Source organism: Urtica dioica, chromosome 10 (genome assembly GCF_054948205.1).
Source record: "Urtica dioica subsp. dioica isolate 48M chromosome 10, U.dioica_male_clone48M_v1_H2, whole genome shotgun sequence".
Taxonomy (NCBI): Eukaryota; Viridiplantae; Streptophyta; class Magnoliopsida; order Rosales; family Urticaceae; genus Urtica; species Urtica dioica.
In genome coordinates, this window is record NC_142765.1 from 2,724,842 (window position 1) to 2,746,865 (window position 22,024).

The following is a 22,024-nucleotide window of genomic DNA, read 5'->3' on the forward strand; positions in this document are numbered from 1 at the left end:
AAGAACACGTTAAAGCCGAAGCGAAAAAGATCGGTTTACCTCTGGCCATTTTTGTGTTTTCCGGCGAGTTTCGGACTCCGACTATAGCGAGCTATTTCGAGGTTTTTCTAAGCTCTCGCTCTCACTCCTAGATGGTATTGGTTTTTCTGAATGTGTGAGTGAGCTTAGGGACGAGAGGAGCTTCTTCAGAGCCTATTCGAAGGTGTTCGAGAGAATCCAGGCCAGTGAGGTCGAGTTTGCGCAAAGGGCGGGGATGGCGCCGCCGCCGCCGCCGGGGTAGGGAGACGCGAAGAGCCCGCCGAGCGAGGTGTTGGCGTTCTACGCGTACTGGAGCGGCTTCACCACGAAGGTGGACTTCAGCCTCGTCCCGAAGAGGAATAAGAACGAGAGGGCGAGGGCGAAGAGGTACAGCGAGAGGGTGAGGCGTCTGGCGCGTGTGGTCAGAGAGAGGGACGAGCGCGTGACGGAGGGGGCCAAGTGGGACCAGAGGGAGGAACTGCGGCGGCGCGTGAGGGAGAGGGAGGAGAAGGCGAACAAGCGTTGGGCGAGGGAGAGGGAGGAGTGGGGGAAGGTGTTGCGGGTGCGGGCCTACATGAGTCGCAAAGAGGTGAAGAGAGACATTGCGGAACGCGCGATGAGGGACGAGGCCCACCATAGGGAGGAGCTACTCCGCTTGATCATCGCCCGGAGGGAGGAGGACATGAGTTTACCGTCCATCGCTCTCTTTCAATATTGACCCTAATATTAAAAAACACGTGGAGCTAATTTGCAACAAAAAATTCAGGGGAGGTTGGTTTGTAAATTTTGAGGGTAAAAAAGTGTAATAATAAAATAAAAATGGGAAAAAAATGCAAAAAAAAAAAATTTGAGGGGAGCTACAGCCCACCTTGTAGTGTACCTGGCTTCGCGCCTGATCGTCGTTATTGTGTTATAATTGGCGGAGATAAGATTTCGTAACATTAGATATTTTTGTCGCTAATGAATTAATATACTATTTATATTGATATGTTTTTTTATTTAATAATTTGTTATAGGATTTGTAGACCGCGGGGACAAATTTGATTTAAAGAAAGTTATTCTAAATTTTAAAAACCGAAAATTAGTTTGGTTCCGACACACTTCACAGTACTAGAATTAGGTTCATCGCACGATAAAGTTCTAGTTTGGTCTGAATTATTCAAACCGGAATTCCGTTTTGGTCGGATCGAAATTTCCATTCAGACCGAATGCTCATGTTCATCACAGCTTTCCATGTTCGACTATCCAGGGACCTCAAGAAGGCGGTCATGCGTGCCTTCCAATATCCATAGTTGGTTCCGTCGAGTACTGGAGGGCGATTGCCAGAGCCTCCTTCTCGGGAACTATCCATAATAGGCAATCAGAAAGAAAATACAGGAAACCACCTAAGAGATCAAGGTGCCTGCTCTGATACCAATTGAAATTCTGATTAGTTGCAAAGGCAAGATGTCGCACACAATGTGTTGACAATGTGTCCGACAACTTGCTTGAACACAGATATGGATAAACAACAAAAAGTGCAGTAAACAAAGTACACAGGATATGGTTACCCAGTTCGGTGAAACACACCTACATCTGGGGGCACGCTGCCAGTGGAAAGGATTTTCACTATCTTGTAGTCAATAGTACACACAAGGTTATATCTGATTACAATCAACAAATCAATAAAACCTAGAGACTATTACTACCAGTGATCACCTAGACAGGGACTCCCCCTGAATTTGAGCTCCGTCTCAATTCCACCCTTCGAGCAACCTCCTGGCTCGGATGACCTTCAGTCTTCAGTAGTACGTGAACCTTCAATCACGAAAAGCACAAGAACCCAAATCTCACATACACTCAATCTGTAGAATAGTGTTTGAGAGAATACACCACTTAAAACCAAAACACACAGCCTCCCAGTCCGCCGATCTTGCACGTCTAAGAGCTCTGAGTGTTTGATCAAAAGTGTCGAGGCTGCTAAGGGAGAGCACACGGCTTTTATAGCAGCTGGACAATCCTGGAAGATATCTCGGGTTTTCTTACCCGGCCTCATGCGAATATCTCAAAGTAAAGACTCCATCAATGTGAATATTCGTGCAATGAAGAAAGCAGCGGAGGATATCTTGCAATGAAGGCTCCAGCGAGGCAGATATCTTGTAATGAAGACAGCAGCGAGGCAATAACTCAGCAATAAGTCACCAGCAAAGCAATCTGTCGAAACTGAAAACTTGCCTGAAATACTGTCTGCACACACGAGGAAAGATGTCAATCCAGAAGATGAAACATAACACCCGACATCTTTCCATACCACTTGCACTAAAAAATAAAGCCAACAAAACAACGTAACAACAATCTCCCCCTTTGGCTATTTTTTAGGCAAGCACTTCCAGGACCAGTTCTCATACAAGCGTCAAAACCAGAAAGAGAGTCAAAATAAATGACCTCATGACGCCTCTCCCCTGATTGCCTCAAAAAGATACCAAAGGCAAGGATCGACCAACACAGAGGGAGGAACAAAAGCCTGAAAAGGGAATGAGAACTAGGAAAACAGCATATCATTTAGCAGAAAAAGTACGATAGAGCTGTCTTACAAACCATCCAATAACAAACCAAATCAGTCTGAATCACAGAAGCATGCCAAGAAACCAACATGAAGATGTCTAAAAAGAGGTTAGATGTTACAAACCAAAAAAAAAAATTAACCAGAGGGATTAGAGACATCGTTGGCAAGAGAGCTTTGAGAGTCACTGCTGACAGTATCTTCTGAGTCTTGTTCATCAGGACACGTAGGGGGACCTGGTTGAGAAGTGGAAGCACCATCCATGGCAGAAGGAAGAGTCATGACAGAGATAAGACGCTCACACGCAGTCTTTCTACGAGAGGAGATTGCAATGACTTCCTTAAGAGCAGCAACTCTTCCAACAAACCCTTGAGGATATCGCTCTTGGCATTTTCTGACAGGGGAGCCACTTTGATGGTGCCACCAGCCGGGACAGATGTAGCGACAGAAGGCATGACAAGGTCCCTGGCATGTTTCCCTTCAAACAACTTAGGACTGAAAGAGAGTTCACTGGGAGGTTTACCTGCAACATCGTCAGCCCTGAGCAGATCCTTCTTCTGAGCAACCAGCAAGCCAGACAGGAGCGAAGGGAAGCCAATAGGAAGCTTTACTGCATAGGACTTAGCATGCTTCGCCAGGTGACTGAAAACAAACTCCCCAAAGTCGAAGGACGCCCGAGTGCCAATCTGGAAAATGAGGCAAGCCAAGTCGGAGTTGATACTTGAGCCGTGAGAGGAAAGGGCCCAATTTGCAATCCCAATTCTGTACAGAACAGAATACTTCGCCGAGAGATCTGAGGAAGGCAGGGAACCCTTGGTGGGCCAAGTCTTCTTATCATCGTTAGTGAGCTCTTTGGCAACCTCATCCAAGGAAGGAAGCCGATCAGCAGTGACAATTTTTCCTCTACCCAGAAACTCGTTGATGGCAGTGGATGATATATCAAAGCAATGGCCACGAACATAGACTTTCCCAAACTCAGGGTGATGGGGCTGGTCAATCTCAGAGGACAGATTCACAATGCACTCTTTCACCAGTCTGGGATAATAAGGACCGATCCCAGTGACAGTCTTCCCAAGTTGAGCGTCGGACAAGAGTTCCATGATCACATCAATCTTCAGGGCCTCTTTAGACAATTCTTTTTCCGGAAAAATGGATCTGTGATAGACATACCTCCATTTTCTGACACGATCTTCCTCATGGAAGGAGACATTGTCTAGAGGAGCGGCGGGGACATCCTTGGGAAGCTTTTGGCCTCCGACAGTTTTCCTGGAGATGAGAGACACCCCTTCAGGACGGGCAACATCTTCTTCCTCTTCCAAGTCTTTCAGAACATCTGGAATTGTCTTTTCAACAGGCTTTCCCTTCAGCCTTTTCTTGTTCAAACCCATCTTCACTGGTTTCTTCATCTTCTTTTTAGCCGGGATGGTAGTGGGTGCAGCTTCTTCCACCAGCTTTCTTTTCTTCTTTTTCTTCTCTGAGAGAAGAGTGGCTAGACACACATCATCATCTTTCTTTTTCAGAGAAGCAAGGATATCTTCTCCAACATCCTGGATAGGGTCGGATGTTCTTTCTTGCCTCTGAGAAGATGTAGGCACATCTTGCGAAACATCTTTACTTAAGCCTAACATGCCCCCAATGGCATCTTCAGGAGTAGGCTCTTGAGGCAGCGAAACCTTATCAATAGAAGAGGCAGAGACAGTAGGATTACCTATCACAACCTTGTGAGGGCTTTCGACGGGGGAAACACCGGATGGGGTTTCTTCTTCAGGATCATCAACACTTCTTCTTTCTTCCTCAGACGAGCTGCTGGAACTAACTTCTCCTGTGATGTCTGTGATGGAGAGAGCAGCTTTCTTCAGAATTGTGCGTCTGGCGGCAGATAGAGATGGATTCTCAGGTGGTACTGATGACCCAGCGATCGCACCTCCGGCCTGACCATCGGCGCGTATGCTGGGTTTCAGACCACGAACCCTAACTCCATGCATGTTGCTCTCAGCACTGGGCTTTCTTGTCCCGACATTTTTCTTCCTCATTGTGGCTTCGACTTTTCCAGAGGGAGTAGAGGTACTGATCCCGCTTCTTGTACCCACCATTTTGGAAAAAGAAATAAGGAAACTGCCACAAGGGTAACTGTCAAAATGGGTAAGAAAGCAAATTCGGGAAACAAATCTTAAGAGCACTGAAGAAGAATAGGAATTTTCGAAATTCAAACAGGAAATAACTTCCCCTTCTTTCTCGGAAGAGCAACCGTCTGCATGAGTGAGGACATGGCAAGAAAAACGACGTCGCAACTTCAAGTGGGCCTTGAACGTTCCTAGGCCCTGAGAGACAACACTTGGCAATATAGCCCGGCAAATCAGTCGAATGGGCCAACCAGAAACATGGGCCCATGAGAGAAATAACACACCAGTAACACGAACAAGAGTCAGCGAAGGATTAGCGCAAAAGTTAAGACCAAAAAATCCTTCGATAAACAATAATTGCTATTGATCAATAACACATAACCCAAGAGAAGATCTGAGATTTTCAAACCGGTTAGCATCCAATGCCTTGGTGAAAATGTCTGCAAGCTGTTTCTCAGTGTGAATGTATTCGAGTTTGATCTTCTTTTCTTCCACAAGATCTCGAATAAAATGATGTCTGATCTCAATATGCTTGGTCTTACTGTGTTGAACAGGATTCTTTGAGATGTTGATGGCGCTAATGTTGTCGCAGAATAATGTCATGACATCTTGTCCAACATCATACTCAGCGAGCATCTGCTTCATCCAGAGAAGCTGAGTGCAACTACTCCCAGCAGCGATGTATTCAGCCTCAGCTGTGGACAAGGAAACACAGTTTTGCTTCTTGCTGAACCAAGAGATGAGATTGTTTCCAAGGTAGAAACATCCACCAGAAGTACTCTTTCTATCAACCGTGCTACCTGCCCAGTCAGCATCACAGTATCCCACAAGCGTAGAGGAAGTATCATAGGTATATAGTAAACCGAAATCAGCAGTACCTGAGATGTACCTTATGATTCGCTTAGCTTGAGCCAGATGGCTAGCTTTGGGATTGGCTTGATAGCGCGCACAAACACCTACTGAGTAGGCTATGTCTGGTCGGCTGGCAGTGAGATAAAGAAGACTGCCAATGATGCTCCTGTAGAGACTTTGATCAACAGATTCTCCATGCTCATCCTTAGTGAGTTTGATGTGAGTAGCGGCCGGGGTCCGCTTGTGAGAGGATTTCTCCAGGCCAAACTTTTTCACCAAGTTTTTGGCATACTTACTTTGGGAAAGGAAGATACCATCATTCATTTGTTTGATCTGAAAGCCCAGAAAATAGGTTAATTCGCCGACCATACTCATCTCAAATTCTGACTGCATTTGTCGAACAAAAAGATCCACCATCTTGCTTGACATTCCTCCAAAGACGATGTCGTCAACATAAATCTGAGCTATCATGAGATTGCCATTCTCCTTTTTCACGAACAAAGTCTTGTCATCGCCACCTCGAGTGTACCCATTATGTTGTGGAGAGCTGGGATCTGTAAACCCTTTTGGTTGAGCTACATAAACTTCCTCATTCAGGTACCCATTGAGGAAAGCACTCTTAACGTCCATCTGATAGAGCTTGAATTGCAGGTGACACGAGATGCCAAGCAAAAGTCTGATAGCTTCTAGTCTCGCAACAGGGGCAAAGGTTTCATCAAAATCAACGCCTTCCACCTGTGAGTAGCCCTGCGCCACAAGTCTAGCTTTGTTCCGAGTTATATTACCATGTTCATCAGATTTATTCTTAAAAATCCATTTAGTCCCAATGACATTTACATTGTTAGGCTTGGGGACCAGCTCCCAGACTTAGTTTCTTTCAAACTGAACCAGTTCTTCTTGCATAGCATTAACCCAGTATTCATCATCAATAGCCTCGTTAACATTTTTTGGTTCAATCTTAGAGACGAAGCAGAGATTACCAATCATTTCCCGGTAGTTAACAGGAGGTTTTGGACGAGTCTTTATTCCTTCACTGATTTCGCCAATCACCTCATGAGCAGGATGATTTTTCTGAATTCTTCGAGAGGGGATTCTCTGTTCAGTCTCAGGAGGGGAGCCTTCATCTGGAACAATGTCGCTAACTTTGTCATCAGCATCAGTCCTGACATTTGGATTTCCAGTGGAGATGTCGTCCAAGGGGTTATCAGCATCTGTCCTGACATCTGGGTTACTGGGAAAAACTTCATCCTCATCATTAGGACTGTTAGTAGCATCATGATCATCATCATTTATAACCACATTTATTGATTCCATTATAGTCTTAGTGCGTTTGTTAAAAACACGGTATGCACGACTATTTCTAGAGTATCCAAGGAATATACCTTCATCACTTTTTGGGTCAAATTTACGCCGTGGATCCCTGTCAGCAAGAATATAACACACCGAAACAAAAACATGGAAGTATTTCACATTTGGCTTTCTCCCCCTCCATATTTCATAATGAGTGCTGGAAGTACCTGGACGAATAGTAACTCTATTGTGAATATGGCAGGCAGTATTTAGAGCTTCAGCCCAGAAATGTGGTGGAATATTCTTGGCCAACATCATTACTCTAGACATCTCCTGAAGGGTTCGATTTTTCCTTTCAACAATTCCATTTTGTTGAGGTGTGATAGGGGTTGAGAACTCATGTGCTATCCCTTCTTCAGTACAAAACTTAGCAAAGCTTATGTTCTCAAATTCCCTCCCATGATCACTCCGAATTCTGATCACTTTGCCTATGCTCTCTCCTTTTTCTCTCTGAACCTTCTTACAAAGAGCTTCAAAAACAGCAAAAGTGTCAGATTTTTCACGAATAAAATCAACCCAAGTGTACCTGGAGTAGTCATCCACACAGACGAACACATATCTCTTCCCTCCAAGGCTCTCGACCTGCATCGGTCCCATCAGGTCCATGTGGAGAAGTTCCAGAACCCGAGATGTGGTAAGATGTTGCACCATCTTGTGGGACTTCTTGACCTGTTTCCCAATCTGGCACTCACCACAAATTTTACCTTTGACAATCTTCAGGTTTGAGACACCGATGATGGCATTCTCAGAGACAATTTTCTGCATACTTCTGAGATTTAGATGACCAAGCTTTTGATGCCACAGCTTGGTTTCATCAGCTTTGGTCAAGAGACACTTGCTGGTTGGTGCGGGGTTCCACATATAGCAGTTGTCACGAGATCTGTTTCCTCGCATAAGTTCATCCTGATCTTCATTAATCACCACACACTTATCACGAGTAAAGTTGACATGCAAATTCAGATCACAAAGTTGACTAATACTAATGAGATTAGCAGTGAGTCCTTCTACCAACAAAGCCTCAGTCAAACAAGACATACCAGGATAGTTTAATTGACATTTACCCACAATTTTGGCTTTGACTTCATCTCCAAAGGTAACATGGCAGTTGGAGTAAGGTTTTACGTTGGTCAGAAAGGTGTGATCCCCAGTCATGTGACGAGAACAGCCACTGTCGAAGTACCAGTCATTCCCGGTGGAAGCACTCAGAGAGGTGTAGGCAATATTGGCACGATAAGAGGTATTCTTCACTCTCCATTCCATCCGAGTAGCAGGTTGTTGATGAGAAGAGACGTTTCTGTGGATGGACCTGTGTTGACGGACATTTCTCCCATACAAACGATAGCAGAAAGGACGAATATGTCCCTTTCTTCCACAATAATGGCATACCCAGCGAGGTCTGTTGACAGGAGACCTGTTTGGTCCAGATTGATGATATCGAGAAATGTCATGAAATTTGTTGTTACCAGATGGTTGAGGCAAGTTTCGTGACATCTGGCTAGTCTGCTTTTGAGGAACGAACGTAGTCTGGGATGATGAAACTCCATGGGTATATCCAAGTCCCTTCATGTTCTTCGCGGGTTTGCCGATGGTGAGGATTTTGTCAAGACTGTCAGTCCCAGAATTCAGCATTCTAACAGTTTTAGTCATGTGCTCGAGTTCGCCATTCAGACGACTGACTTCCTTCTTTAGATCCACGATAGTCTCCAGAAGTCTTGCTTTATCTTCAGTCAGGGTAAGGATGAGAGCACCCTGTTTGTCTAGAATCTGAGATTCCTCAACCCATTTGGTATGAAGGGTATTGTAGGCTTCATTCATAGCATCGTCAGATAGTTCATCATCAAGAACATATTTCTGAGAGCATTCACCAAATTCATTAGTAGACTCATGAGTATGAACAGAAGCAGTAAAGGCTACAAAATTACTTATCTGATCTGAGTTGCTCTCTTCATCTTCTTCATCCGAAAGAGTAGCGTTGTATCCCTTTTTCTGTTTCTTGAGGAAGTTGGGACACTCCTTCTGAATATGTCCAAATCCTTCACACTCGTGGCACTGAATGCCTTTGCCTTTCCCAGATCGTTCACCACTTTTACTATTCCTGTGAGGATAAGTATTTTTCTGGAAACGTTGTTGGAAGTTGTCCTTGACATCTTGTGAGACATTTTTCCCATTCATCTGATTGAGTCTTTTCATGACCCTGCCATAGTTTTTTGCAAGCATAGCAATAGTATCATCAATATCATTGTCAGAGTCTGAATATACCTGATCCCTTGGTTCATGAACAGAACTTTTGAGGGCCATCCCTCTTTGTTTCTTTTCCACCTTAGGAAGAGAGAGTTCAAATGTCATGAGAGATCCCATTAGTTCGTCGAATTTCAACGTCTTTAGGTCATGAACTTCCTCAATGGCCGTGATTTTCATCTTGAATCTGGAGCTCAAAGCTCTCAGGGTTTTTCGAACAAGATCTTCATCTGTCATGGGTTTTCCGAGAGAATATGATTCATTGGCGAGATCACGAATGCGAACGTTGAACTCAGAGACAGTTTCGTCCTCGAGCATCGTGAGAGCTTCAAAATTGGTTGTGAGGTACTGAAGTTTTTGTTCCCGGACCTTTGTAGTTCCCTCATAGGCAACAGAGAGAATTTCCCAGGCCTCTTTGGCAGTAGTGCAAGTATTTATCAACCTGAAAACATCTTTATCAACACCATTAAATATAGCATTGAGAGCACGGGAGTTACCAAGGGCCGCCTCATCCTCAGTGGGGGTCCAGTCTTTTTCCGGCTTGGTTCCAGTACGGGCTCTTTTGTCATCAGTAGTCACAGGAGCTTCCCACCCATGTATCACAGCTTTCCATGTTCGACTATCCAGGGACCTCAAGAAGGCGGTCATGCGTGCCTTCCAATATCCATAGTTGGTTCCGTCGAGTACTGGAGGGCGATTGACAGAGCCTCCTTCTCGGGAACTATCCATAATAGGCAATCAGAAAGAAAATACAGGAAACCACCTAAGAGATCAAGGTGCCTGCTCTGATACCAATTGAAATTCTGATTAGTTGCAAAGGCAAGATGTCGCACACAATGTGTTGACAATGTGTCCGACAACTTGCTTGAACACAGATATGGATAAACAACAAAAAGTGCAGTAAACAAAGTACACAGGATATGGTTACCCAGTTCGGTGAAACACACCTACATCTGGGGGCACGCTGCCAGTGGAAAGGATTTTCACTATCTTGTAGTCAATAGTACACACAAGGTTATATCTGATTACAATCAACAAATCAATAAAACCTAGAGACTATTACTACCAGTGATCACCTAGACATGGACTCCCCCTGAATTTGAGCTCCGTCTCAATTCCACCCTTCGAGCAACCTCCTGGCTCGGATGACCTTCAGTCTTCAGTAGTACGTGAACCTTCAATCACGAAAAGCACAAGAACCCAAATCTCACATACACTCAATCTGTAGAATAGTGTTTGAGAGAATACACCACTTAAAACCAAAACACACAGCCTCCCAGTCCGCCGATCTTGCACGTCTAAGAGCTCTGAGTGTTTGATCAAAAGTGTCGAGGCTGCTAAGGGATAGCACACGGCTTTTATAGCAGCTGGACAATCCTGGAAGATATCTCGGGTTTCCTTACCCGGCCTCATGCGAATATCTCAAAGTAAAGACTCCATCAATGTGAATATTCGTGCAATGAAGAAAGCAGCGGAGGATATCTTGCAATGAAGGCTCCAGCGAGGCAGATATCTTGTAATGAAGACAGCAGCGAGGCAATAACTCAGCAATAAGTCACCAGCAAAGCAATCTGTCGAAACTGGAAACTTGCCTGAAATACTGTCTGCACACACGAGGAAAGATGTCAATCCAGAAGATGAAACATAACACCCGACATCTTTCCATACCACTTGCACTAAAAAATAAAGCCAACAAAACAACGTAACAACAATTTGAATTGACCAACTAGGTAATCAAGTCAGTGAAGTGCTTTACGGCCTTAGTTCGGTGGCAGTATAGCAACTAGAATGACTAATTGACCTCTTTGGTTGCTCATTTACTTTCAGGACCTGAGCTCCGATCAGATTTCGAACATCAATTACCCTTCGATCAGCGTCTCCAACTTCAACGGCAACTGTGTTCACTGTGACTGTAAGTGGAAGCCCCGAGCGGTATAACCGTCAAAGTCGTTCCCAGTGAATTGCAGTTCAAAGAGAACAACCAGAAGATGAGTTATCAAGTGAGTTTCTCTGCAGCCAAAGCCGCCACAAAAGGACCTCTGTTCGGCTCGATTCTCTGGACAAACGGGCAATACAACGTTCGCTCTCCTTTTGTAATCACCACTTAAAAAGCTAAAAGAAAGAAAAGCCATGATATGTATGAAAAAGGCTCGTTTTCACTATGTATGAAAAGTGTAGATCAGATGTCTATCCAAATCCCCAATATGAAAAGTCAGTCTTTGGTCACCCACAAAGAAAAAAATGGACCGCAACTAGTAGCAGTGATATAATATATCTATTGAAAGCACGATGATTGGTCGATGAACAGCATTACCATTAATCACATTCATAGAAACAACAAGAAGAGAGAGAGATAGAGAGAGATGATCCGGATAACATCATTGTTCTAAAATGTAGCAAAAGAAGGCAATACATAGTAGTAGATAGATATGGATTTATAATGCGAAACCGGAGAGGCTTTTCTTTTTTCCCACGCAAAATAGAAACATCATTCACTTCCCCTATTATATAATAGCCTCACCGGAAATTTAGAGCACAAAACAACATTTGTCTTCTTTTTTTCATCTTTCAAACTTTGGTCATAAAATAACACATCACTTGAAAGCCCACTGGTTTTCCCGGCGAACCTCCTCCTCTTCCTCGGGAGGGAGTGAAGTCGTTCTTGATGTTGAAAGTCTAATCCAATCCACCCATCGGGAAAATAGTCCACGAACCATTACACAAATATTCTAATAAGTTATAATTTTATATCTTTTGTTCATCATTGTGATTTTACATTACCTTTATATACAGTTATAACCTTAAGTGATATAGTTATAATTTTACATATATTATAATAATCGTGTTTGATTTGGATCGTATCGTGCTATTAATCATAAGTGTAATAATTGGGTCACATTCGTGCGGGTCGTGATCAAGATCCATGTCGATTATTTAATAATCTGTGAATTGGATTTTAGTCGTAATACCTTTTTGACCTATGATTTAATCGTGTTAGTGCCTACGATTCAATAAAGACATCCAAATTTAAATTTGTATCGCAATTACTTCGTGTTCATGAATTGGTATGATTTTTAAGTAGCATACACATATCATTCCCGCTTGAAATTATTATTATATTTATGAATTTTAAGCAATTTTTAATTTTAATGTACGTATTTAGTAATTTAAGTATTTTTTAGATTTTTTTATTTTTATTTAAATATTTTATTAAATTTGTTTATTTTTTATAAATAAATCTAATATTAAATGGGTAAAAAAAAATACTCATGCTTGGAAGCTAAGAGCATCTCCAGTGCTAGAGTTGTCAACTTTTGACACATCACCAAAATAATATTATTTAATTATATCTCTCTTCCATATCATTAAGTTGTCAATTTTTAACAAAATCACTCCAATGCATTAGCTTTAAAAGTTGCACACCATAATTCTTTTATCACTCTTTTATTGTTCACAATTTATTTATAATTTAGATTCATATGATAAATTTAAAAATAAATTTAATTAATTAATATAATAGATTGCACAAAAAAATAGACTATTATAATAATGTAAAAAAAAAGACGAATAAGGTATAACATATATAGTTGGGAAGTTGGGAGTTCATACTTTATTTCAATTTTTTTAATTAAAAAAGTAAAATAGTGAATACGTTTTTGTTTTGATCAGAATAGTACATCATTTCAATAAATGTTTTCTTGTAAATGTTTTCTTGTATGTGTACTAGTAGTTAGGAATACATTACTTCATAAATAATAAGACAATTTTGATTAAATGCTGCTTGTACGTGAACTAGTCAATACAATTGAGATATGAATAAGACAAAATATATAGTTGGGAGTTTTATAATATTTTTTTATTAAAAAAATAAAATAATGCTAAAAAATTTCAATTGGCATCGTTGCCAAAATAAGCAACAGTGTCAAATTTACTCCATTTTTTATACTAACTCCGATGGGTAGGCAACAATAAATATCATCTATGTCAATTTTTTGCAACTAAAGTTATAACTCATTGGAGATGCTTTAAGAAATTGAGTTCGACTCACCACAATATTACGTAAAAAAAAAACATATATATATAAAAATTAAGAATTCGATAAATATTATGCATCCGGGACAATGAAACAAATATATGCCATTAAAAATTACATAAAAATGTAATAAATACTAGCACGAGACGACGCCGAAGCCGAACCTCTTTGCGGCCTTTTTGTGCAGCTTGGCCGTCCGGCGGCGTTGTGCCCTCTCCATCTTCTTTCGGTCCTCCTCTTGCTTGGCCACCACGTCATCGACCGGCGTGGACCTTTCCATTTGCACCTTGACCGCCACGTCATCGACCAGCGTGGACCTTTCCCTTTTCACCTTGACCGCCACGTCATCGACCAGCGTGGACCTTTCCCTTTGCACCTTGACCGCCACGTCATCGGCCAGCGTGGACCTTCCCCTTTGCAGCTTGGCCGCCACTTGATCAGCCAGCTTGGCAGCCACCTGGTACCACGGCGTGTTGGCATCTCCGGTCACCGTCGTGGTCGTCGTCTTCTCGAGCGCGGACTCGACGTGGCTCGCGCACACTCCGTTGATCGCTTCCGAAAACGCTCTCAGAAAGCTTTCCTCGTCGGAGTCGAAGTACGCCGTGCTAGACCTGTACGGCGACAGATCGGGGACGCTAAAGTCCCGCCGTGACATCGCTCCTCTCTCTCTCTCTCTCTCTCTGCTAAAAGAAAAGAGCACTCACTGCCCGGAAAGCACAGAACTATTCCAGAAAGCCAAAAGGGGTAGGGTTTCCCGTTTTATAGCATCTAATAACGCTCTCCGATTGGTAGGTTTCCCGAAAAATACTCAGAATGCTGATTCGCTAAACCACGTGGATTTATGGGATTTTTTTTTACTATTATTATTACTATTCTCTTAAGGTTTTTTTTACTTAACTAATATAACTTTTTTTTTAATTTTAAGAAAACCATTTAACTTTTTGGATATTACTAAAAATAGGACGATTTCAATTGCGTACCAAAAATATTGCAGCTCTGTAAGCTCCCAATCACATCAGAGAGATTAGTTTAAATATATATATTAGTTTAAATATCTATTTTATTGATCATATCAGAGAGATTTATAAATATATTATACGTTTAAAATGAATATGTTATTCTATTGTTTTCATATAATATAATTTTAAAATAAACTGTTGTAGTTTAAAAAATCTTAATAGTGTTTTAAATTACCTTTTTTTCGAGTTTTTCGGCCCTAGACTTTCTCTATAAATAGAGGGGTTAATGGAGTAAAAGTCCAAGTGTTGAGGAGAGCAAAGGAAATAATCCTCGGCGAACGACGTCTTATTTGATTTTAGGATTCAATGATAGAAAAAGAAAAAGAGCGATATACATGAGCTAGTCGACCTTCATGTCCCCGTACTTCTGACTGTGGGCCCACGTGGACAAGAGAACCTTCTTCGGAGTCTACTCAAAAGTGTTCGAGCGAATCCATGTCAGCGAGGTCGAGTTCGCCCAAATGGCCGGCATCGCCAAGTCACGCCGCCTCTGCCACCGAAGATCGGAGATGCAAACAGCCCGTTAAGCCACGTGTCGGCTTTCTATCGTGAACAGTGCTGGAATTAACCGTAACAGAGAATTATGTTCCGGTTTAGTCTGAATTCCAGCACTGTTCAGACCGGGATTCCATTATTGATCAGATCAAAATTTCCGTTCAGACCAAATGCTCATATGATTAAATGCAATACGCTTCATCACAAATTACAAGTTGCATTACAGTGTGTGTTTGTGTGATTTCTTAGATACAAAGAACAAGCATGCAAAAGGACACTCAAAAGCAGCAGCAGATTCAAAACAAGAATCTGTGAGTTTCATTTTTGGTTTAATGTGCAGCGTCAAATCCTTTACGTTCTGCGCTATGTTCCCGCATGTAAAACGATTAATTTGAATCGACCAACTAGGTAAAAATTGACTTTTAATAGCTTACTTATCAAGTCAGTGAAGTGATTTACGGCCTTTGTTTACACTTCTTGGTGGCAATGATTGACCTCTTTGCTCATTTGCTTTCAGGAAGGTGAAATACAAGAATAAAGTGCTACTACATATAAGTGAAATTAATTATTGTTTCAAGCACAAAATTCAGGGCCACCTTATTAAAGCTCTACTTGTATATTCAGGTTGAAAAAACCCAACCAATACATTACCACAAAACAAAAATTGCACAAAGGAGAGCAACAAAATTATATTAAAAAAAAAGGCTCAACTTAAGCATCATCAAGAGCGAGCACTCCGGGGAGGGGCTTCCCTTCCAGAAGTTCCAAGCTGGCACCGCCACCTGTCGAGATGTGACTCATCTTGTCGGCGAGCCCGACCTTCTCCACCGCCGCCACAGAGTCGCCTCCGCCGATAATGGTGGTCACACCTTTGCCGCTCAGCTCAGCAAGCTTCCTTGCTATGGCCTGCAAATAGAACAATGATAGTGATGAGTTTCAGCTTCTCTCTAGGTTACATTTACTGCATCAAGAAACGAGTTTTATTTTCCCTCTTCCTTATACGTACCTCAGTTCCTAAGGCGAATTTCTCAAACTCGAAAACTCCCATGGGTCCGTTCCAGATGACGGTCTGAGTTGAGTCGAGAGCTTCATTGAACGTCTTGATGGAGTCCGGACCGATGTCCAATCCCATCCACCCATCGGGAATGCTAGTCGCCGCCACAATCTATGAGCAAGAAAATTGAACCACCGCATTAGATATTGTTACACACAATCGACATGGTTTCTTAACACAAATAACCATCACACGACTGGTATACAAAAATTTACTTTAATTTTTGTATGATGAAATTCAACACTAAACTCATAGTTATATCATATTTATAAAGTTAAATAACTTGTTTATAATTAAAAGGTTTCATCTTTAAACATAACCTTACTCTAAATAACTTTACACTAGATATAGATATTTGGATAGATTTGGATATTTGATAATGAATAAATAAAAATAAAAAAAAATAAAGCAAGACACGGATGATAATCGCTGACCTTGCTATTGGCATCCGGGGCAAACTTGTCAGCGACAACGATATCAGTTGGGAGGAGAATGGTGACCCCTTTAGCCTTTGCCTTTTCCATAAGGGCAGTTGCGAGCTCCAATTTGTCGTCTTCGACGAGGGAAGATCCGACGGAATAGCCTTGTGCCTTGTAGAAAGTGTAGATCATTCCTCCGCCCAAAAAGAGAAGGTTCACATTCGATAACAAGGACTCGATCACTCCAATCTTGCTCGAAACCTTTGAACCCCCAACAATGGCCGCAAACGGCCTCTTGGGGTTCGCCACCGCTCCGACAAGGTAGTCGAGCTCCTAAAACGCACAATATTACACCCAATGAGTATGTCGAAAGAAAGAACCTTTAACTGTGTATACAATAAAAAAACGAGACCTTTAACCTTACTTTTTTTAAACCGAAAATTTCAGTAAACCGGCTACGAAAGGGCTTAACCGAAAACAAAACAAAAATTATTTTGTTTTACGAGTATTATCGGTTTTGAAGGATAAACAAAGCTAACAGTTTCTTGAGGAATTTCGGTTAAGGTTATCCATTTCCCCAAGTTTAAGGTTAAGGCTAATTTAGGTTAACCGAAATCCCATCTTTACCGAATCACAATACACATAATGAGGTTAATTTAGGTATACCAAAATCCATTGTTTAAAAAGGCGTTTTCAAGGCGCGCCTGCGAGGCGGTCGGAAAAAGCCTCAAGGCTTAAGCCTGGAAAAAAAAGTCAACTTGCGCCTTTTGGTTTTTAGGCGTGCGCCTTGTGCGTAAGCCCTGAAAATTTTCGCCCAGAAACGCATGAAATAGGGCAGTTTTTTTTTTTTTTTTTTAAGGCCCAATTTAAAAGTTTGGGCTTTTTCTGGGCCTTTTTTGGGTTTTTTTTCAGGTAAAAGATTAATAAGACTTAAATTATGTTTTTTTTAACACATAACCTGAATCGTAAGTCTACAACTAGTATTTCAGGGTTTTCGTTATCTGATATCGATTACTCTAAAATTGGTCTAAAACGTAGATTAAGGTTTTTTTGGGTTTTCATTGTTAAACTAGTATATGAAGGTTAAAACTTAGCATTATCAGTCTAAATTTATTTTGGGATGATTCCAGATTATACAAAAAAATTAATTTATGCCTATCTTTCGAGGCTTACGCCTCGATACGCCTTGAGGCTTACGCCTTGCCTCGAAAACAGAAATCGCCTCGAATACCGTTTACGCCTTTTAAAACCATCTTTATCGAATCACGATACACCTAGCTAGTTAGTTAAATCACGGACAGACCTTCTGCATAAGGAATCCAGCAACGGCGGGCTTCAAGTATTTGGCCACTCCTTCGGTCGATGCGTGAGCTCTGTGGGCGGTTCCGAAAGCGTCGTTGACGTACACGTCAGCGAGCGAAGCAAGCTTCTTGGCGAATTCGGGGTCGTTCTTCTCTTCCTCTTTGTAGAACCTGATGTTCTCGAGAAGCAATACACCTCCTTCGGGAGTCTCTGCGACCAATTTCTCGACGTCCTCGCCGACGCTGTCGTTCGCCATCTTGACGTCGTATCCGAGAAGCTCGGAAAGCCTTGGCACGAGAGGCTTTAGGCTAAACTTGGGAGTGACACCTTTTGGGCGACCCTGCGGGAAAAAATAACACACATTCGAACGTTAGAAACACTGAATATTTACATCTCAAATGGGAACATAATTCATATTTCTGTTCCCATCTCATGGACGATTATAATCTTCATCATTTATTAGATAACGAGTTAGAATATGTTATCCACTTATATTATAAACTATTTATCAATGAACGTCTCATTGAATTATCAAGCCTAATTTATATGTAAAACAGTTCAGCGCATCAAAATCTAATCCTGCTTCCAAATAAGCGAAACAAATCTCATCTAAAACTAAATTAACAAACTACATGAACTAAAGACAGCTCCAAAATCAATCAACGCAGACAGATCTAAGAGGTTAACACTAAAACAGCTTTTAAAATCAAACGTTTCACCGATCAACCCTGGATATAAAACGATACACATACAAATATAAGCTCTTTCTTTGATTAACCAATGAAATTATTCATGGGAAAAACTCACCAAGTGCGATGTGAGAATGACTTTGGCACCGAATCCCATCAGGTACTGGATCGTGGGCACGGCGGCGCGAATCCTCGTGTCGTCGGTGATATTAAGGTTATCATCGAGCGGAACGTTGAGATCAACCCTAACCAGAACTCTCTTTCCCTTCAGCTCTGCCTCTTTCAGGGTTCCAACGCTTCTCTTGGTCGCCATGGCTGAAAACTAGCAATCTCTGCAACAATAGCGAAAACAGAAATCAGTCCGATTCACAGATAGAGAATTCGGAAGCAAAAATGAGAGAGAGAGAGAGAGAGATCGGAGATTACGATGAAAGGCTTTTCTGCGAAATGAGATGAGAAAGACGAGTGAGGAGTGAGAAAGTTCGAGAAGGAGTAGAAATAGAGAGATGTTGCTGCTGCTTGTAGCATTGCGTTGTGCCCTCTCCATCTTCTTTCGGTCCTCCTCTTGCTTGGCCGCCACGTCATCGACCGGCGTGGACCTTTCCATTTGCACCTTGACCGCCACGTCATCGACCAGCGTGGACCTTTCCCTTTTCACCTTGACCGCCACGTCATCGACCAGCGTGGACCTTTCCCTTTGCACCTTGACCGCCACGTCATCGGCCAGCGTGGACCTTCCCCTTTGCAGCTTGGCCGCCACTTGATCGGCCAGCTTGGCAGCCACCTGGTACCACGGCGTGTTGGCATCTCCGGTCACCGTCGTGGTCGTCGTCTTCTCGAGCGCGGACTCGACGTGGCTCGCGCACACTCCGTTGATCGCTTCCGAAAACGCTCTCAGAAAGCTTTCCTCGTCGGAGTCGAAGTACGCCGTGCTAGACCTGTACGGCGACAGATCGGGGACGCTAAAGTCCCGCCGTGACATCGCTCCTCTCTCTCTCTCTCTCTCTCTGCTAAAAGAAAAGAGCACTCACTGCCCGGAAAGCACAGAACTATTCCAGAAAGCCAAAAGGGGTAGGGTTTCCCGTTTTAAGGTTTCCCGAAAAATACTCATTCGCTAAACCACGTGGATTTATGGGATTTTTTTATTATTATTATGATAAATTACAAGAATTCAGCTGTCGGCAACGAAGTGCCCTCTGAACTCGAAAATATCACAAAAAATAATCTGAACTCTCGTTCTGTTAAAGTATTATCCCTTTTGTCAAAAATTCCGTTAAAATTTATATTTTGAGCACATGACTCTCACGTGATTATTATTTGAAAGGCAAATTAATAATATTGCTTAAATAATTAAATAAACCATTTCTTTATAAAAATTACAACCCTTTTTTTTATGGGCACTGTAGCAAAATAGCCAGTTTGAAACTATAGATTTTATTTTTAGCCTATGTTTCATAACTTTTAGGGAAATAACCAACGTGCTTAGGTGTCAATAATTAATAGACTAATTTGCCCTTTTACTTAATCAAATGAAAATAATGAATATAATTATATTAAATAATAGACAATAATAATATAAAATAACAGAAAATTTCAAAATTGTTATCTGTAGCCTTTAACCTCTAACAAATCTCAACAAAATATTTTATCAAAGATATCATTAATCACGCGGCGCGCTAATCTAGAACGGCTTCACCAAGACTGACGTTACTGTTGAGAACCTGTCAACACAGATAATAAACGTAAATTACTGGAAATTATCTCATTCTCCACATTTAAGTAATTTGAATGGAAATAAATGGAAATAACTGTAAATAAATCATCTGTACCTCTACATTTTTTCAAAAACTGACATTCGAAAATCTTCACTGTTAAAAAAAAATTAACAGTGAGAGTCGGACCACCTCTAACCAAGCTCCGATCGTCTCTCCCGCCAACCACCGCCGTGAGGCTCGTCGCGACCCCCTTCCGGAGCGCCGACCACGGCCTCCCTCCGGACTCCGAGAACACCGGATCTCTCCCATACGCTCTCGTCAACCGCCTCCTATGGGCGTTGATCTGGCTCCGACGAGCCTTCGCCGACCTCTTCCGTCGCCTCCGGCCGATCTGCGTCATCGGCGCAACTTCTTCAGTTGGACTGCCTCCTTGGCCCGCGACCTCGGCTTCTTCCTCGTCATCTTGGCATGTTGAAGGTTAAAAAAAAAACTCAGATCTGATTTTGTGGAGAGAGAGAGAGAGAGAGAGAGAGAGAATGTGGAAGAAAGAAATCTAACTGCTTCCTTAATGATAGCAACAAATATTATGTGAAGAAAAAAAAACACAAGCACAAAAAAAAAAACGTGTCATAAAACCCTTAAATATAGAAGTTAATTGACCTAATTTTAATTAACCCAATCACGCTAAAAAAACTGAATTAAAATATTGAAGGACAAAAAAGTAAAACATAATTTGCCACCTAATACGTTTGGCTATTTTCCTAAAAAAACTTCAAACATAGGCTAAATCTCAAACCTAATGTTATAGGTGGCTTAGTTACTTAGAAAACTCTTTTTTTATCCCTTTTTCTGAAAAAGCTTCCAGAAATAGGCAAAACATAAAACCATCATCCCTCTCAATAACTCTCACTCTTACTCAACTTCGAGAACAACAATAGCAGAAAAAGAGGAACCAGAGCAAGAAGGCGGCGGCGACGACTTCAAGAAGCTCCTGCACTCCTACATCGGCCTGAGCTTCGGCGTCTTCCTCGTCGTGGTCCGACGACAGACGGCGAAGCTCCGTCGCGCAGAGGAGCAGGTCCGGCACATGCAGTGGCGGCGAAGAGAGGACGCGAAGGCGAATGCGAGAGTGGTCGAGATCTTCGCCGGTCATAGAAACTCGTGGCAGGCCGAGGAGAAGTGGCTTCTCCACCAGATTGACTCGGCGAACCAGGAGATCGCTCACCTCAACGCCACCATCGCCGACCTCGAGAAGAACGCCGAGGAATCCAGGGACCGCCTCGGCAGACTTGAGGCCGACCTCGTCGAGCGCGACTAGGTCATCAGATACATGTCCAGAGCCGCCGATTCCGATGAAGAACGCGACGGAGATCACCGCATAGAGTGCGACGAAGAGCGGAGCGACGCCAGGTTTCTCGCTTCCAAGGTCGTGACTGAGAGAGCCATTTTGTGGCAGGTTTGTTTCTAGTGAATTGAAGATGATCAATATGCTTATTGCGAAATTTAGGAATTTTTTTTCCTTTCTGAATCTGGAATTATTGTTGATCTTACAAAACGTGATCAATCTGGTCATTTCGAAATTTAGGGCTTGGGATAATAATAATTAAACATGTTTCAATTTTATAAATATATGGTTTATTTAATTATTTAAGCAATATTATTAATTTGCCCTTCAAATAATAATCACGTGAGAGTCATGTGCTCAAAATATAAATTTAACGGAATATTTTTGACAGAATGACAATACTTTAACAGAACGAGAGTTCAGGTGATTTTTTGTGATTTTTTCGAGTTCAGAGATTCAAGGGGTATTTTTGTAATTTATCCAAATTATTATTACTATTCTCTTAAGATTTGTTGCTTAACTAATATAAAGTTTTTTTTTTTAAGAAAACCATTTAACTTTTTGGATATTACTAAAAAAATGAAGATTTCAATTGCGTACCAAGAATATCGCAGCTTTGCACGCTCTCAATTACAAGTTTTATTAATATATATTAGTTTAAATATATATTTTATTGATCATAAATGAATATGCTATTCTATTGTTTTCATATAATATAATTTTAAAATAAATTGTTGTAGTTTAAAAAAATCTTATAATTTTTTAAATTATCTTTTTTCGAGTTTTTTGGCCCTAGACTTTCTCTATAAATAGAGGGGTTAACGGAGTAA

General features: G+C 41.8%; 2 protein-coding genes and 1 long non-coding RNA gene across 3 annotated transcripts; all 3 read right to left on the minus strand.

Moving 5' to 3' along the window:
• Nucleotides 1–13,248: 13,248 nt before the first annotated feature.
• On the minus strand, nt 13,249–13,960 carry LOC149383047 (uncharacterized). Its single transcript, XM_089629459.1, has 2 exons — nt 13,488–13,960; nt 13,249–13,397 (listed from the first exon to the last, which is right to left on the minus strand). The coding sequence occupies exons 1-2, from the start codon at nt 13,809–13,811 to the stop codon at nt 13,293–13,295; spliced, it is 429 nt and encodes a 142-aa protein (XP_089485585.1). The 5' UTR covers nt 13,812–13,960; the 3' UTR covers nt 13,249–13,292.
• A 1,184-nt stretch (nt 13,961–15,144) lies between these two features.
• Nucleotides 15,145–18,776, minus strand: LOC149383048 (phosphoglycerate kinase 3, cytosolic). The gene is made up of 6 exons (XM_089628728.1): nt 18,561–18,776; nt 18,253–18,466; nt 17,447–17,785; nt 16,159–16,476; nt 15,677–15,835; nt 15,145–15,576 (listed from the first exon to the last, which is right to left on the minus strand). The coding sequence occupies exons 2-6, from the start codon at nt 18,445–18,447 to the stop codon at nt 15,382–15,384; spliced, it is 1,206 nt and encodes a 401-aa protein (XP_089484854.1). The 5' UTR covers nt 18,448–18,466; nt 18,561–18,776; the 3' UTR covers nt 15,145–15,381.
• Nucleotides 18,777–19,802: 1,026 nt separating this feature from the next.
• On the minus strand, nt 19,803–20,823 carry LOC149383049 (uncharacterized). The gene is made up of 3 exons (XR_016301900.1): nt 20,803–20,823; nt 19,964–20,311; nt 19,803–19,855 (listed from the first exon to the last, which is right to left on the minus strand). It is a non-coding gene; the product is annotated as an uncharacterized LOC149383049 (long non-coding RNA).
• Between the last annotated feature and the right edge of the window lie 1,201 nt (nt 20,824–22,024).

What these genes read in the sequence shown, in the direction of transcription:
- LOC149383047 (XM_089629459.1), bottom strand. Translation starts at nt 13,811, where the DNA reads ATGTCACGGCGGGACTTTAGCGTCCCCGATCTGTCGCCGTACAGGTCT. An exon ending in TCGATGACGTGGCGGTCAAG is followed by an intron (nt 13,398 to 13,487) that starts GTGAAAAGGGAA and finishes GTGGTGGCCAAG; the next exon opens with CAAGAGGAGGACCGAAAGAA.
- LOC149383048 (XM_089628728.1), bottom strand. Translation starts at nt 18,447, where the DNA reads ATGGCGACCAAGAGAAGCGTTGGAACCCTGAAAGAGGCAGAGCTGAAG. An exon ending in CTGGATTCCTTATGCAGAAG is followed by an intron (nt 16,477 to 17,446) that starts GTCTGTCCGTGA and finishes TGTGCGTTTTAG; the next exon opens with GAGCTCGACTACCTTGTCGG. An exon ending in CCCCGGATGCCAATAGCAAG is followed by an intron (nt 15,836 to 16,158) that starts GTCAGCGATTAT and finishes TCTTGCTCATAG; the next exon opens with ATTGTGGCGGCGACTAGCAT.